This window comes from Neoarius graeffei, chromosome 11 (assembly GCF_027579695.1).
Source record: "Neoarius graeffei isolate fNeoGra1 chromosome 11, fNeoGra1.pri, whole genome shotgun sequence".
NCBI classification, from domain to species: domain Eukaryota; kingdom Metazoa; phylum Chordata; class Actinopteri; order Siluriformes; family Ariidae; genus Neoarius; species Neoarius graeffei.
The window spans coordinates 39,544,067-39,559,395 of NC_083579.1; the positions used below are offsets into that span (position 1 = coordinate 39,544,067).

General features: G+C 42.4%; 1 protein-coding gene across 1 annotated transcript in view; it reads left to right on the top strand.

Annotated features, from left to right (window-relative positions):
• lrr1 (leucine rich repeat protein 1) overlaps positions 1-15,023 on the top strand; it is a 20,896-nt gene extending 5,873 nt beyond the window's left edge. The window contains exons 3-5 of the mRNA XM_060933895.1: positions 1,234-1,332; positions 8,202-8,929; positions 13,957-15,023. Of these exons, the coding sequence (XP_060789878.1) occupies positions 1,234-1,332; positions 8,202-8,929; positions 13,957-14,212 (1,083 nt within the window). The 3' untranslated portion in view covers positions 14,213-15,023. The remainder of the gene's footprint in view (positions 1-1,233; positions 1,333-8,201; positions 8,930-13,956) is intronic.
• Positions 15,024-15,329: the final 306 nt, after the last annotated feature.

A 15,329-nucleotide genomic window follows, 5' to 3' on the forward strand; every position in this document is an offset into this window, starting at 1 on the left:
GTGTTACATCCAAAAGCTGAAACATGCAGGCATCATGGATCCATATAACTTATCCACAAACTGATTTTATTATTTATTCTGCTCTTTCTTTCTCTGCACGTGTTCACTTCTTCAGAAGATTTAAATGCAAAGGAGGTATTTTGTTGTGCTTGAGTGTACATGTGACAAAAATAAAGGCTGCTTCTCAATTTACCCACAAAAGTATTTATTCCACTTGAAAAGTGTTCAGCAAGCCAGCTACCGGATTTGGGACACTACGACATCCTGAAATATTTGGGATTTCTAAATACACTGGAGATGCTAAACATTTACAAAAGTACAGCTGCCTACCAATATTTCGAGGCAGTTTTTGTGCCGGAATGTTATGGGAAATTCCTGCTAAAGAAAAATGCTTTATTATGACAAAGGTAAGCTCAAACATGGGCTTCTAATGATAAAAAAAACAAGCCAGCGCCTAGAGCTCACACATTTTTATGGTGTTTAGCCTCGTCTACGTTATCAGTATATAACAAACATGTTACCAACATGCTACTAGTCAAGCCAAAAGCATTAGGTCTAATAAAATATATCGCATCCAAAGCCCATATCCAGAAATATATTTTAAACTTGCACAGAGCTTCCACACTAATTTGATATAAAATGTTCTCCACATACACAGGAATGCTTTATAGGCGTCCAGTCTTCCTGTTTAACTGCACTGTTGTGCAAAGGCAAACTGCAGTATCTCCATATTGTGTCGGTGCCAAAAGCGAATAGGTGATGCTATTTTATATATTTTGCCTTTTGTCTTTTGCCATCGACGCAATATGTAGGTATTACAGTTTACCTTCGAACAGCAGTGCAGCGCTCCGTTTTTCTCGTCTTTCTGGGTTCACCGGGAAGCGGTGAAAAGTTAAGCCAGGTTTATCCCAACGTCTGTTATTACATCCAAAAGCACTACAGCTCTCTGGCGTTGTTCTTTTTAGATGTAAATTCTACAAGTTTATCTGTAGATGTTTACTGAATTAAGCTTACAGTTGCTCGTGTACACTCTGGCCAGAGCGTCTACATGCACGGTTTTCACAGCACGGCCAGCGAGCGTCCGATATGCCTAGTTATAGAGCATTAATCTGATCAAATTATTTTCTACAACAGTGCAGTTGAATGCTCAATTCTGATTAGACAGAAGGTGTTGATTTTGTACACACGATGTCATTGACGTCCTGCCTTTGTTGCTTTCTACACTTCTACAAGCTGAAGGAGAATATAGAGAAGTTTTTCACATGCTTCGTAGAAGAGGGAAAAGCCACCGTACGACTCAAAGAACCAATGGTGGACATCTGCTTGAGCAAGGTAACACTGTTGTTTCACGATCAGTCTCAAATGGCAGATATGCTACAATATGTGGGCATTTACAGATGCCTAAAAAGATAGTCATTATGATTTTCCTTGAAGTCTTCTTGTTATACTGAGTGGCCAGTTTATTAGGTACACTGCTCTAGAAGTCGTCGAGGTTTCACACTTCAGGCTTCACATTCTTCAGCAGGTTTGAGGGCCCAGGAAAGCATTCTCTACACCATCACTGGCCTTTTACTTTTGACAAGATATGTTCACAGACTCATGACATTACGTTATGACACATGATTATGAACCTGGATTAATCTGTATTCGTAATTAGTTTTGAGGTTCCTATGTCCACTGGAGATGTTTTCTTATTCACTTACCACATCAGGATCCAGTCTTAAATTGTTTTAGCCCCTCCTAAAGTATTGGCATGACAAGTTCAATTCATGCCCCACCCCATACACTGAAGACATTTTGGGATTGAGCTGAAAAGGTGACTGAGACAATGGATCAGATTTTCAGATTTCATTTCCTGATTTTTACACCCAGATGTGTTCAACCAGTGGTTCTCAACTGGTTTTGTTCAGGACCCATGTTTTATCTTGGACCTCTAGTCGCTACCCAAGACTACACTGACGTTGTTTATCATGTCAAAGTAAATGAAGAAATGCATATTAATTTCACATGTTATTTATACTACTAATAATTATCCATTCCGTAGACCTAATAAAGTTGGATAATAATGATTTAGGGGCGGCACGGTGGTGTAGTGGTTAGCGCTGTCGCCTCACAGCAAGAAGGTCCGGGTTCGAGCCCCGTGGCCAGCGAGGGCCTTTCTGTGCGGAGTTTGCATGTTCTCCCCGTGTCCGCGTGGGTTTCCTCCGGGTGCTCCGGTTTCCCCCACAGTCCAAAGACATGCAGGTTAGGTTAACTGGTGACTCTAAATTGACCGTAGGTGTGAATGTGAGTGTGAATGGTTGTCTATGTGTCAGCCCTGTGATGACCTGGCGACTTGTCCAGGGTGTACCCCGCCTTTCGCCCGTAGTCAGCTGGGATAGGCTCCAGCTTGCCTGCGACCCTGTAGAACAGGATAAAGCGGCTTGAGATAATGAGATGAGAATAATGATTTAGTATCTCTAACAGTAAATAAATCAACTTGCATATTGGGTTGTTAAGGTTATGCCTCGAGTATTTACAGGGGGAGTCAGTTTATTAAATACAATGCACATGCTGAAGTGCAAAATTATTCATGTGACATTTAATATGAAAATGAGCCACTATATAAATGCATATGAGTGATTCCACGCTTATGGGTACTGAAATGGGGACATGAACTTATTTTTAAAAATTCACCTAAAACCATTTCTTTTTTTACCATCAGGTCACAAAACATGTAATCTTTAATGAATGATATGTTAAAAGATAACTTTAATTTTCTGAGATGTAATAAAAACATATTTATATGCCAAAGTCAGAACGTAACAGAAGTGTTGTGGACATATATATTCTCAATTTTAACAATGTAGAATTACTTTTTGAAACATAGGAAGGTGATGTTTTAGCAAATATAATTAATAAACATCTCATCTCATTATCTGTAGCCGCTTTATCCTTCTACAGGGTCGCAGGCAAGCTGGAGCCTATCCCAGCTGACTACGGGCGAAAGGCGGGGTACACCCTGGACAAGTCGCCAGGTCATCACAGGGCTGACACATAGACACAGACAACCATTCACACTCACATTCACACCTACGGTCAATTTAGAGTCACCAGTTAACCTAACCTGCATGTCTTTGGACTGTGGGGGAAACCGGAGCACCCGGAGGAAACCCACGCGGACACGGGGAGAACATGCAAACTCCACACAGAAAGGCCCTCGCCGGCCACGGGGCTCGAACCCAGGACCTTCTTGCTGTGAGGCGACAGCGCTAACCACTACACCACCGTGCCGCCAATTAATAAACATGTGTAGTAGAATAAACATACACATTCTTTCAATAAGATTAACATGGTATAGAGCTAGATTGTAATTAATTTGTAACAGGCGCGAGATGGACAATCGTAACAGAAGTAATGTAACAGACATCATTTTGGAATTCATAGGCTTGACTTTGGCATATAAATATGTTTTTATTACATCTCAGAAAATTAAAGTTATCTTTTAACATATCATTCATTAAAGATTACATGTTTTGTGACCTGATAGTAAAAAAAAGAAATGGTTTTAGGTGAATTTTTAAAAATAAGTTCATGTCCCCATTTCAGTACCCATAAGCGTGGAATCACTCATGTATAAAAAACAAAAAATCCAGAATAAGTGCAATTTACCTCACCAAACAAAACAAACGCTGAGACAAATATTGAATTCCAAATTGTACATTAATATGAAATATGCACAACTATTTAAACATGTAAACATAATACTGAGATGTAATGAGAACAGAGCTGAAATCATAGCCTGTGCAAATCGGTGGGGAAAAACCTGAGGATGTGATTCGTTTTCAGGTGTCTCAAAATGAGGATGGTAGGATCAGATGCATCTGTTGATCTACAACCCCATATCAAAACAATTTGGGACAGTATGTTGAAACTGACATATTAAAACTGAAAACAATGATTTGTAAATAATCTTTGACCTGTATTGCACTCACAGCTATACAACAGGACATTCTTCTTCTTTACCTCATTAATTTGATTGTGGTTTTTTTTTTTAATACACACTTCAATTTTGATTCTTGCAACACGTTTCAAAAAAAGTTGGGACAGTAAAGCATTTACCACTTTTTATAATATTGCCATTCCTTCTCACAACACTTTTTAAAAAGATGTTGAAGACACCAAGTGATGAAGTGTTTCAAGAGTTATTTTTGTCCCGTTCTTCCTGTAAACAGGTCTTAAGGTGTGCAACAGTACAGGGTTGTCACATTTTTATTTCAAAATTCTCCACACATCATTTATTGGGGACAGAGGGGACAGACACCCTCTTCTTCCACAGCCATGCCTTTGTAATGTGTGAAGAATGTGGTTTTGCATTGTCTTGTTGAAATCTCCTTAGAAAAGATGTCGTCTTGAAGGCAGCATATGTTGCTCCGAAATCTCACTGTACTTTTCTGCATTAATGCCGCCATCACAGATGTGTAAGTTACCTTTACCAAGGGCACTGACACAAACCCATCCCATAACAGACCCTGGTTTTTGGACCTGTTGCTGGTAACAGTCTGGATGGTCCTTTGTGTCTTTGGTCCCACGCATGTGGTGTCTATATTTCTTCCAAAAAAGACCTGGAATACTGATTCGGAAGACCATACAGATGGTCCATCCCAGATGCCTGTGAGCCCAAGGAGGTCAACAGTGCTTCTGGACACAGTTAACGTAAGGCTTCCTTTTTGTACAGTAAAGTTTTAACTGGCATTTGTGGATGTAACTCTGTATTGTAGTGTTCTCCAAAGGTTTGCCAAAGTAAACCCAAGCCCACGTGGTTATATCAGTTATAAATGTCTGACGGTTCTTGATCCAATGCTGTCTGAGGAATCGGAGATCACGGGTGTTCAGCTTAGGCTTGCAGCCTTGCCTTTTATGCACCAAAATTCATCCAGATTCCTTGAATCGTTTAATATTATGCACCTTTGAGAGTGAAATATCCAAATCCCTTCCTGTCTATCTTTGAGGAACATTGTTTTTAAACATTTCAATAATTTTCTCATGGATTTGTTAAACTGGAGATCCTCGGCCCAGTCTTTGAGGAGCAAAGATGGGCATTTCCTGGGTACCGATTTTGTACTAAATCATAATTAGGGCTGGGAATCGATCCAGATTTCCTAGGTCAATTCGATTCCGATTCATAAGGTCACGATTCGATATCGATTTACTTAGATATTGCTGGATTGTCACTTTAAAAACTGTCCCTATAGAGATCTTGCAGTCACGTGACTGGAAAGGACACAGCCGCCATCTTGTCGGTAAAAAACACAGCTGAATACTGCTGCACTCGTGTACAGAATGGATCAATTTCAACCGACGGACTACACGGCTCATTTTTCTAATGAACAGATAACTAGATATATGTCTAAAATAAACGATCTACAGATTAGTGACCCTTATTGCTTACCGGACAGAGTTTTCACGACCGTGTCAGTGGATATTGAACTGCCAGCGGAATATCCAGATGTGTATAATTACCTCATCAACTTCCCCTCGCTGTTCAGTGGTGAAGCAATGCGTGCTTATAAATCTCTGGACAGTTATCTTTACAGAAATTCAGGATTTGTCAGCGACTCAGATGTGGCATCTTGTAAACAAGAAAATAATCCTCATTGGACGGGTAAGTCACTTAAGTATTGAGTATAGCACTGACCAGCCGATTATAGAATAGAAGAAGGTAATTCCAGCTGTAATTCCAAATCGTCCGTCTTGTTTACCATGGATCTGGCGTTAGAGAGATAGAGGCTTAGCAGTGGAGATTTGAGTGGCTGTTTTCTGAGCTTAGTCAACAGGCCGGCTCTGCCTGCAGCCTCGCTTTTGCTTCCGCTCCCGGCGCCGCCTCCTTCGCTTTGCTTCCGATAACAATCCACGGAGACCCCGCTGGTCTCACTATCTCGTCCGGAATGTTGTGCATGCGATGGAAGTCGCTACAAACCGTCATTTTCTGCTGGAAACCAATGTCCAATAAGTCCATACAGTTGTAGTGGATATTGAAGTCCGGTACAGACGAACAACACGCAAAAATACACACAAAAAACATCAAAAACGTGCACAGGTAGGGAGAGCTTGTAGCCGCAGCCGTTGTAGTAGAATTGTATATAGTAGGGTTTTCCAGAAGAAAAGGTAGAAGCAGAAGTAGAACCAGAAGTAGAAGTAGAAGGCGGAAAATGGCGTTTGACCGACAAGATGGCGTCTGTCACAATCTGGATCGGCTGTGATGTCACATGCAAGTGCTCCATTGACAGGAACAGCCCCATATGTGTTTGTGCATGTAATTTAACACCAAATGCCTTCTCCAGTGCAGTTTGATTCGCCGCAGGTTTAGCTGAAACTGTGTCGGCGTGGTGCCTGGATAAGTGGTTGCGGAGATTGGTTGTATTGCCACTATATTTTACCTCTATGTGGCACAGTTTGCACACTGCTTTTGTTCTGTCGACTTCGTCTCTGTCCTCGTAACGTTTGAATCCAAAGTAATGCCATACATCAGCTTTCAGGCCAGGCGGTGATTTTAGCTGTGCAGCTTCAGCCATCTCGCGTTCTTAAGTTTCGGTTTCGTTTGCCGGCACCCGCTTTTTATAGCGGTCCTTGCGCGGTCGAGAAAATAGTGCCTATAGCCACCTGGTAGAGATCGATCCACACATTTTTGAATCGATCTCGTATTTTTTTGAACGTGAATCGATATCGGATTGTGGATCGATCTTTTGAACCCAGCCCTAATCATGAATAGTCACCCGTTTCAAATCGCACATCATGGTTTGTTTTACCTCATTGCTAGCCCTAAAATGTCCCATCCCAACTTTTTTTGGAATGTGTTACAGGCCTAAAACACAGGAATGGATGTGTGTTAAAAAATGAAATAAAGTTGACCAGACAAAACATGAAATATCTTGGGTTTATACCGTCTGGAATGAAATACAAGTCATAGTGAATTTAGAAATCACTGCTTTGTTTTTTATTTGCATTTTCCATACCATCCCAACTTTTTGTGATTTGGGGTTATAAGATTATAATATTAGCAATTACGGGGGCATCCCTTGGATTTTTTTTCTTCTTCTTTCTTTCTTTTTCTGCGCCAAGAGTTGGGGCCCTATAAACTATTAGTAAGTCATCATATGAGCATGTAAAGAATTTTATTTGTTCAAGTTTGGGCCAAGCACTGCATATTTAAAGAAACCAAGCTACACACCAGAAGAGAACAATGCAGGTTACCTGGTATGCATAATATTTCACAGTGCAAAATACTTCAGGCAGAATTCTCAACACCTCTAATGGCCCACACAGCTGCACAAACATCAACTCTGTGGTCAAGTGACAACGCATTTGTGTACTGGTGTGGAAGACCATGCTGTTATACAAGTTAGGAGGCCCTCTACGATTCAGGGTGGGAATAAAACTTGTGGATTCCTCATGAACTTTGGGTAGTTAAAAGCGACTTTATGTGGAGGCTCTGCCTTGTTTTGTAAGCCATGCTTGTTAAGTTACAGATTATTACAGAACATCTCATCTCATTATCTCTAGCCGCTTTATCCTGTTCTACAGGGTCGCAGGCAAGCTGGAGCCTATCCCAGCTGACTACGGGCGAGAGGCGGGGTACACCCTGGACAAGTCGCCAGGTCATCACAGGGCTGACACATAGACACAGACAACCATTCACACTCACATTCACACCTACGGTCAATTTAGAGTCACCAGTTAACCTAACCTGCATGTCTTTGGACTGTGGGGGAAACCGGAACACCCGGAGGAAACCCACGGGGAGAACATGCAAACTCCGCACAGAAAGGCCCTCGCCGGCCACGGGGATCGAACCCGGACCTTCTTGCTGTGAGGCGACAGCGCTAACCACTACACCACCGTGCCGCCTATTACAGAACATTTATTGTTAAATGGACCAAAATGACCTAAGAAGGGCCAGGTATTATGGATGAAAGAAATTGCATAAAGCTTTTAGAACATCCACAGCAACGTTTAAGTAAGACTAATGACTATAAATTGGACTTGTGTGTTTTGGAACTTTGTTGACTGGTGGGCTTTTTTTAACCACTCATGAGTCATTTCCCTAGGTGGCCTAAATAAATGCCATTTCAGACTAGAGTTAACTAAAATTAACACAAGGGATTATAAAAGTAAAGCAGCATTATTGAGTGGTTTCACTTTTGTTAATGCATCCATTTTAGGCAGATACCACCAGCTTGAAAACGTTCCTTTCAGCTGCTCAACTTGCGCACAGAGGAACCGTCCGAGACGGCCTCGCCCTCTCCACACTTACCCCTGTTCGTGCCAGAGATGTGGAGAAACCCAAAAAGAAGCTCGCCATCATGTCCAAGAAGGACTATCCCCTCACATCTAGCTTCCCCTACTCTCTGGAGCAGCTGCAAGTGTCTTACTGCAAGCTATCCAGGGTGGACATGCGCATGCTGTCTCTAAAATCACTGCGGACGCTCGACCTCAGCAATAACCACATCAAGAAGCTCCCAGACACCATCGGTGACCTCTGTTTCCTGACAGAACTGATTCTCCACAACAACCACTTGGAGAGGTTCAGTGAAGCACTGTGCCTCTCCAGTCTCCAGAAATCTCTGCAGCATCTGGACCTGAGCCAGAACCACCTAAAGCTGCTGCCTGCTTGCTTTTGCAAGTTGCGTGAGCTTGTCAGCCTCAAACTGGACGACAATGAGCTTGTACAGCTGCCCTTTCACATAGGCCAACTTGCCAAGATGCGTTTCCTGTCAGCTGCCCACAATAAACTCACTGTGTTACCCGGAGACTTCCGCAAGCTGTCACTGGAGAACCTGGACCTTTTCGGGAACCCCTTTGCTCAGCCCAATCCTCTCGATCACAGCATTCAGCTCACATTACCTCTCACGCTGGAGGAGTTGGCCTCTCGAGCTGCACTCAATTCTAGGTAATTTAATTTTTTTTTTTAAACTGCATCTCTTTAACACGTCTACAAGACGGATGGCTGGTACTGCTTTTTTAATCTATAGAATGTATATTTGTCCATTTTTACGAACAGTAGTATATTATGTGGTGTTAAAACCACACAAGCTAGATTATTTAAGATTCCTGAAGGTTTTTAAATATGCAGCTTTCATCATGATAAACTGCCAGCTGTACACTTTGATTTGGTACGTTCGTTTCAGCTTCACTGTGAAATATGGCTGTGCCGATAGACGATGCCATCGTCCATCGACGATGGTGATCATCCATCACGATGGAGAGCCACCATTGTGATACCACGCCCCCTCCTGTCATAAACATGCATATATCATCTGGGCCTATTTAACCTAAAAAGTTAGTTTATTGTTAGTTTAGTTAGTTAGTTTTGTTTAATATATAAATATATAACATATAATTATATATAAATACATAATTATATAAATCATTATAAAGTAATATCCTATTACCGCTTGTTCACGTAGGCTATGGTGCAGGGACGTGCTAGTGAACATAACATGTGGTTACACAAATACAGTATGCTACTAATAATACATTTTGACTTCATTTTTTAGCCTACACTATACTTTTAATGTAAAATTTGTCATGTTGTTCAAACAAATAGCCACTATTAACGACTTCAGTCGGGAAATATTGCACCTTATCAAACGGCCAGGCCCGCCGACAGGGGGGGACAAACGGGTATGTTGTCCCGGGCCCAGGAATGGGGGGGGCCCAGAACTGGGCTCTCATGAAGTTGCGATTATTTTATTTCATTTCAAAATGTGTTGATTTGGGGGAGAAATGTGCTATATTTGCATTCAATTAATGATTTCTAGATCTTTTGCCTTTATTGTCTTTGAAAAAGGCATCAAGAACCCCCTACCACCCCTAATGCAAAAATGGTTTGGTCTGACTCTTTTGGCCCTTTTCCACTACCCTTTTTCAGCTCACTTCAGCTCACTTCAGCCCGACACGGCTCGCGTTTCGACTACCAAAAACCGCCACGACTCAGCTCGTTTCAGCCCTGCTTAGCCCCTAAAACTCGCACCGTTTTGGAGTGGGGCTGAAGCGAGCCGAGCCGTGCCGAGTGAGGTTGGGGGCGTGAGCAGACACTCCCCTGTGCACTGATTGGTGAGGAGGAGTGTCCTCACATGCCCACACACGCCCCGCGAGCGCGCTGGGATCTGTAAACACCGCAAACCCGGAAGGAGAATAATTACGAATTACGAGAATTTCTGAAGCCTTATGCGCCTCGCCTCATCTATACGCTCTTGCCAGTATCTGTCCGCGTTGTCGGTGACAACAAGCCACAGCACCAAGACCAGCAACACTAACGACTCCATGTCCTCCATGTTTATTGTTTACTATTCGGGTCGTGAGACTACCGCTGAAAAGCTCACTGAATCAGTGACACAGAGCATCGTGGACGAGTTCGCGGAGCGCAAGGCTCATCGTATGCCCTTCAAATAATGCGCGCAGTAGGCTATTGATGTTTTATTATGAGCCATGTACAGTATGTCGCCTAATATTTTTTTGTTTCTGAGTTACATGTTCGTTTGAAGGACTTAATGTACAAAATAACATAGTTGCACCCCGTAGTGCTGAAATTGGTAAACACAGTGCATTCAGTGAGGTTTGCACCGCCCTCCTTTTATTTCTGACTCTTCCTGTCACCGTTGCAACCTCTGAGCGCTCATTCGTATGCCCTTCAAATAATGCGCGCAGTATAGGCTATTGATGTTTTATTATGAGCCATGTACAGTATCCTAATGTTTTTTGTTTCTGAGTTACATGTTCGTTTGAAGGACTTGATGTACTAAATAACATAGTTGCACCCGGTAGTGTTGAAATTGGTAAACACCGCAGTTGCGGACATTTTGTAGCCTAAAATGATGTTATGATAAGCTTTAATAAAGGGCCCGGTCATTTGCCCCGCCCCCGGCCCGGCTCTGACTTGTTCCGCCACTGTCACTGATGTCACTGTTTGCGCTGCTTAACGACATCACGTGACGTCCACCCACTTTCGCTAACTCCACCCAATGTGTCCACCCACTTCCAGCCAGCACGGTTCAGCGCGGTTGTAGTCGAAATGCAACTCCAACAGCCCGACTCAGCACGGCACGGCTCAGCCGCGTTTGTAGTGGAAAAGCGGCATTTGATTAAGGGGAAAAAAACGACATCGTTCGATCATAGCGCTTCGACAATCAGCGTGCGTGCCATTTGCCAACATGCACAAGTCAGGAGAAAAGAAAAGAGAAAAAGAGAGGAAGAAACCAAGAGACTCAGGGGCTCACTGCATAAATATTTTTAAAAAGATTCGGATGATGCAGCAGGTACTAGCAAAGGCAGTGGGGCAGCTGAGCCAGGTAAGACACAGCCAACTTTTTCCAGCCCTGTAAAGTAACCCCAACCGAGGCACGCGTGGCACGCAATTCATGTTACAAACGAGGGGAGAGCAAGTCACACTGAACACCATATCAAACGCACAGGGCACTGAATCATTTCATAACCACAACGGCTTAATAACATTGTGTTTCATATATCTGATTGAAGCTAAGAATATTCACATTAGCCCGCAATCATATCCCGCCGTTTCTCGAGCGGTGTGTTCTTCTCTGCTTTTCACACTGGACAGTACGCACGCACAGTATACTATGTTCGCCCCCAGCCCTGCCCGAAATCCCCCGTCCATCGCTGCTCCTTCAAGAGCACCCCAATCGCGTGAGTAGAGACTGGGATAAGAGAGGTGGGTGTGTGTGTGGGTTGACCCGGGGGGGGGGCCATTCAGAGCATTTTGTCCCGGGCCCAGCCAAAGCTGTCAGCGGCCCTGCAAACGGCAGTGAAGCGCAGACTTCGGCAGAAGTCAAATAACTTTAATCTGGTAAATAGGCCTACTTTCAGACACAAAATGGTCCACTCTAAGCCATAATGTCAAACCAAATGGAAGAATGAAGGTGATTCTGACAAATGTAAAGACAGTAAAAAAACAATATTAAATCATGATTTTAAAAGCTGGTGCAATAATTCAAACACTAATAAATTGGAAAAATTAGCGCGTTCAAGTGCGCACTAAAGGCCAAAACGCATCTTCAATTGATATGGTGTAAATAAACAATGAGTAATAGCTTAAGTGTAGATTCTTCTCATGATTTGAATACTAGTCTTTCATTGTTAGAGCTGATTAATATCTTACCGTGATCAGTGAGTGCTCGGGGAGGTTCATTTCCACCTGCGCTTTGCGCAGCTCATTTCTCCGAAGCCAGCTGTGCGCAAACGCAGTGTTGACTGCTCGGCAAACTCCAAACGCTCGGTCTGTACTGGCCCTCTGTTGCGCAAGCGAGTTGGTTATGGCCAGGTTCAAATTGTGCCCAAAACAACTTAACCACGGCCATTTCAATTGCCTGATGGCTGCGACAATATTCGCCCCGTTGTTGTGCAGGCGATCTTTTTCTCCTCAATTTTCCATTCAGCAAGTGTCTCGCGCAAATGCGTCTTCTAAATTGTCCGCATGAAACTCGTGTGCAGGCATTTGGACTGCATTGCCCACTCTCGGTCCACATAATGTACGGTAACTGACATGTAGGGCATCATGTTGCAGCTGGACCACATATCCGTTGTCAAGGCCAAATATTCCACATCACCTAGCGCTTTTTTCTTTACGTGCCAAAGCCTCGGATGAGTATCTAATACTTTTAATAATAATAATTAGGGCTGTAACGATACACCCAACTCACGATTCGATTCGTATCGCGATTTTTGACCCACGATTCGATACGCCCACGATTTTTTTTAAATGTTTTTTTTAAAGTAGTAAATTTGACTTATTAACATTTACTTACTTACATTAACTATTTAATAACATATAATTCAGACCACTGCAGAGAATGAGTAATATGTATGCAAAAATGAACAAATGTATATCCAAAGATTGTTTTATTTCTCAAAATAATACTGTTGAGCCGGAAGCTCTGTTTTTTTCGGTTCTGAAAAAGTCATTTTTCCAAATCGTGCAAATCCGTTAAGATTTTTTTTGGGGGGGGGGGTGGCTCTTTCACTGTCTCACTCTCATAGGGCCAATGATTTTCAGTGATCGCGGAAAACAGATGGAAATTACGGAATTTTTATAGTGAAACATTGCTCGCGTGTCAAAATGTAACTGCCGCAGAAGGCTTCCGCCCAAGCAGACATGCCTTCAGTGTTGCCAGATATTGCTAACGTTTTCCACCCCAAAATATGTTCAAAACCAGCCAAAAAGCACCTAAACCCGCCCAATCTGGCAACACTGCATGCCTTTCCGGTCAAGTGATTGTGATTGGCTTGTGGCACACCTAGCCAGCCAATGAGCTGCTTGTTTACAGATTCGCTCCCCGCGTCGCAACCAGAATGGCGACCGCTTAAAAGAAATGAATGCTCTGCCAGTGGAGAGTGTGGACGTTGCGTGACTCGCAGAAGATTGTCGCAGGTCGGCGAAAAAACGACTTACTAATAGATATAAAAAAATAAAAGTAATTTAAGTAAGTTTAAAATGTAATTTAAATAAAAAGTAAAGTATTCATAAATTGAAGTTTGGAAGCGCCTCTGTTTTTGGGCTGAGGAGAAGTTTGAAAGGGTGTACCGCGATTCTGCCTTCTTGTATCACAATACGGATCGTGGCTCTGCGTATCGCGATTTCGATACGCATATCGTTACAGCCCTAATAATAATAATAAAATATTTAATAATGTGGTATTAAAATCCCCCCCCCCACGATATGATCGTCCATCACGATGTTTGCACTGTAAACATCATCGATGCCAATTAAGGGGACATCACACAGCCCTACTTTGAAAGTCAAGGAGCAGAGTTTAGACACCAGACCTGTCTTGAGAGATTGGTTATGGTGTAAATTTTGTGCAAATTTGTTTTTACTAAACTACTGGAAAGTGCTCATATGTCTTTACTGATAACACTTGTAATGTAATGGCTTTTTTCCTCCCTTTTTCTTCACAACAGAATCCCTTATGGACCTCATCTCATTCCCTTCCACCTTTGTGGCAACCTGGAACTGGCGAAGGTGTGCAGCTGTGGCTGCACCTGTGTGAGCTCCTACATACAGACGGCCGTGAGCATGAACCTGCACCAGGTCTCTCACACTGTGGTGCTAGTGGACGACATGGGAGGCACAGAGGCTCCCATTCAGCGCCATTTTTGCTCACTCATATGTTACTGCCAGTTCCTAGACGGCTGTGTACAGAGAGGCTTGAGCTGAGAAGACTCTAACATCCTTGAGAGAAGAAGCTCTTGCTAAAAGGTCCTGTTGACAGCAGCTCTAACAGCAGTTCCCATACTCACACAGAGAACTCTTCTAATCAGCAGTCCGGGTTGCTGTGGTGTATCCAGGTTCTGCTTGTTTGCTACAGTTGACCTTGCCACAGCGATAATGGATTAGCTCCAAGTCGGTGTTAACCCATCAAGAAACATGACCTGGCATATGAAGTACCTTGTGGTCTCATAGTCACAATTGGCTATTATTTTTATTTCAGCTTGACACTCTAAGAAAGTTACAAGGTTTATTCTTCAGCATTATTGTTTTTCTGTGTTGGAGATGCAACAAAAGAACTATCGGACCGTTTTAAAGGCAGATTCATGATTAGCAAAACAAGGTTGTGTTATGAATTGGTCCATAATTGTCCATGATTTTATGTATGGAACTGGTGTTCTTTGGATTTTCGTGTATTGTTGAATAAATTAACATTTTTAAAGTACCAAATCGTTAATTTCATATTATGTTGAACAGATTGCCAGACAGTTCATCTCATGACATACTGTTCATCCCCTTGGAGTGGTGAGAAATGGAACAATTGATTTTATATTTTACATTTTAAACCAGGATTTTATGTACTGTACATTTAAGAGTGCTTACTGAAAACCCATGGCTTGAATATTCTATAGAAATAGAGTCGGTCAGTTGTTTTCTTTAACAGGGTTCCTACACATTTCAGAATTCCATACTTTTTCCATACAAATTCCCAGACTTCACAGTATGTTTTTCAGACCATGTTTGACATCATAATACAAATAACTAGATGTTTTCTTGTTTAAATAAATGATTTTAAAATCCAACTGTTAATACGTATGTTACATTGTGAGTATGGAAGCTAGTATGTTGCCAAATAATTGCCAGAAACAAGCAAGTAATTATAATAATAATAATGTTATATAGCGCCTTTCTAAAAACCCAAGGTCGCTTTACAATTATAAACAGAAAAAAAAAAAAGTCCACCAAATAGGGGTCAGGATGTCATTCCAGTGGTGTAGCAGCCACAGTCCCACCAAAAGGCACACGAAAACAAGTCCCACACCGCCAGCACAGCCACCGTGACGCC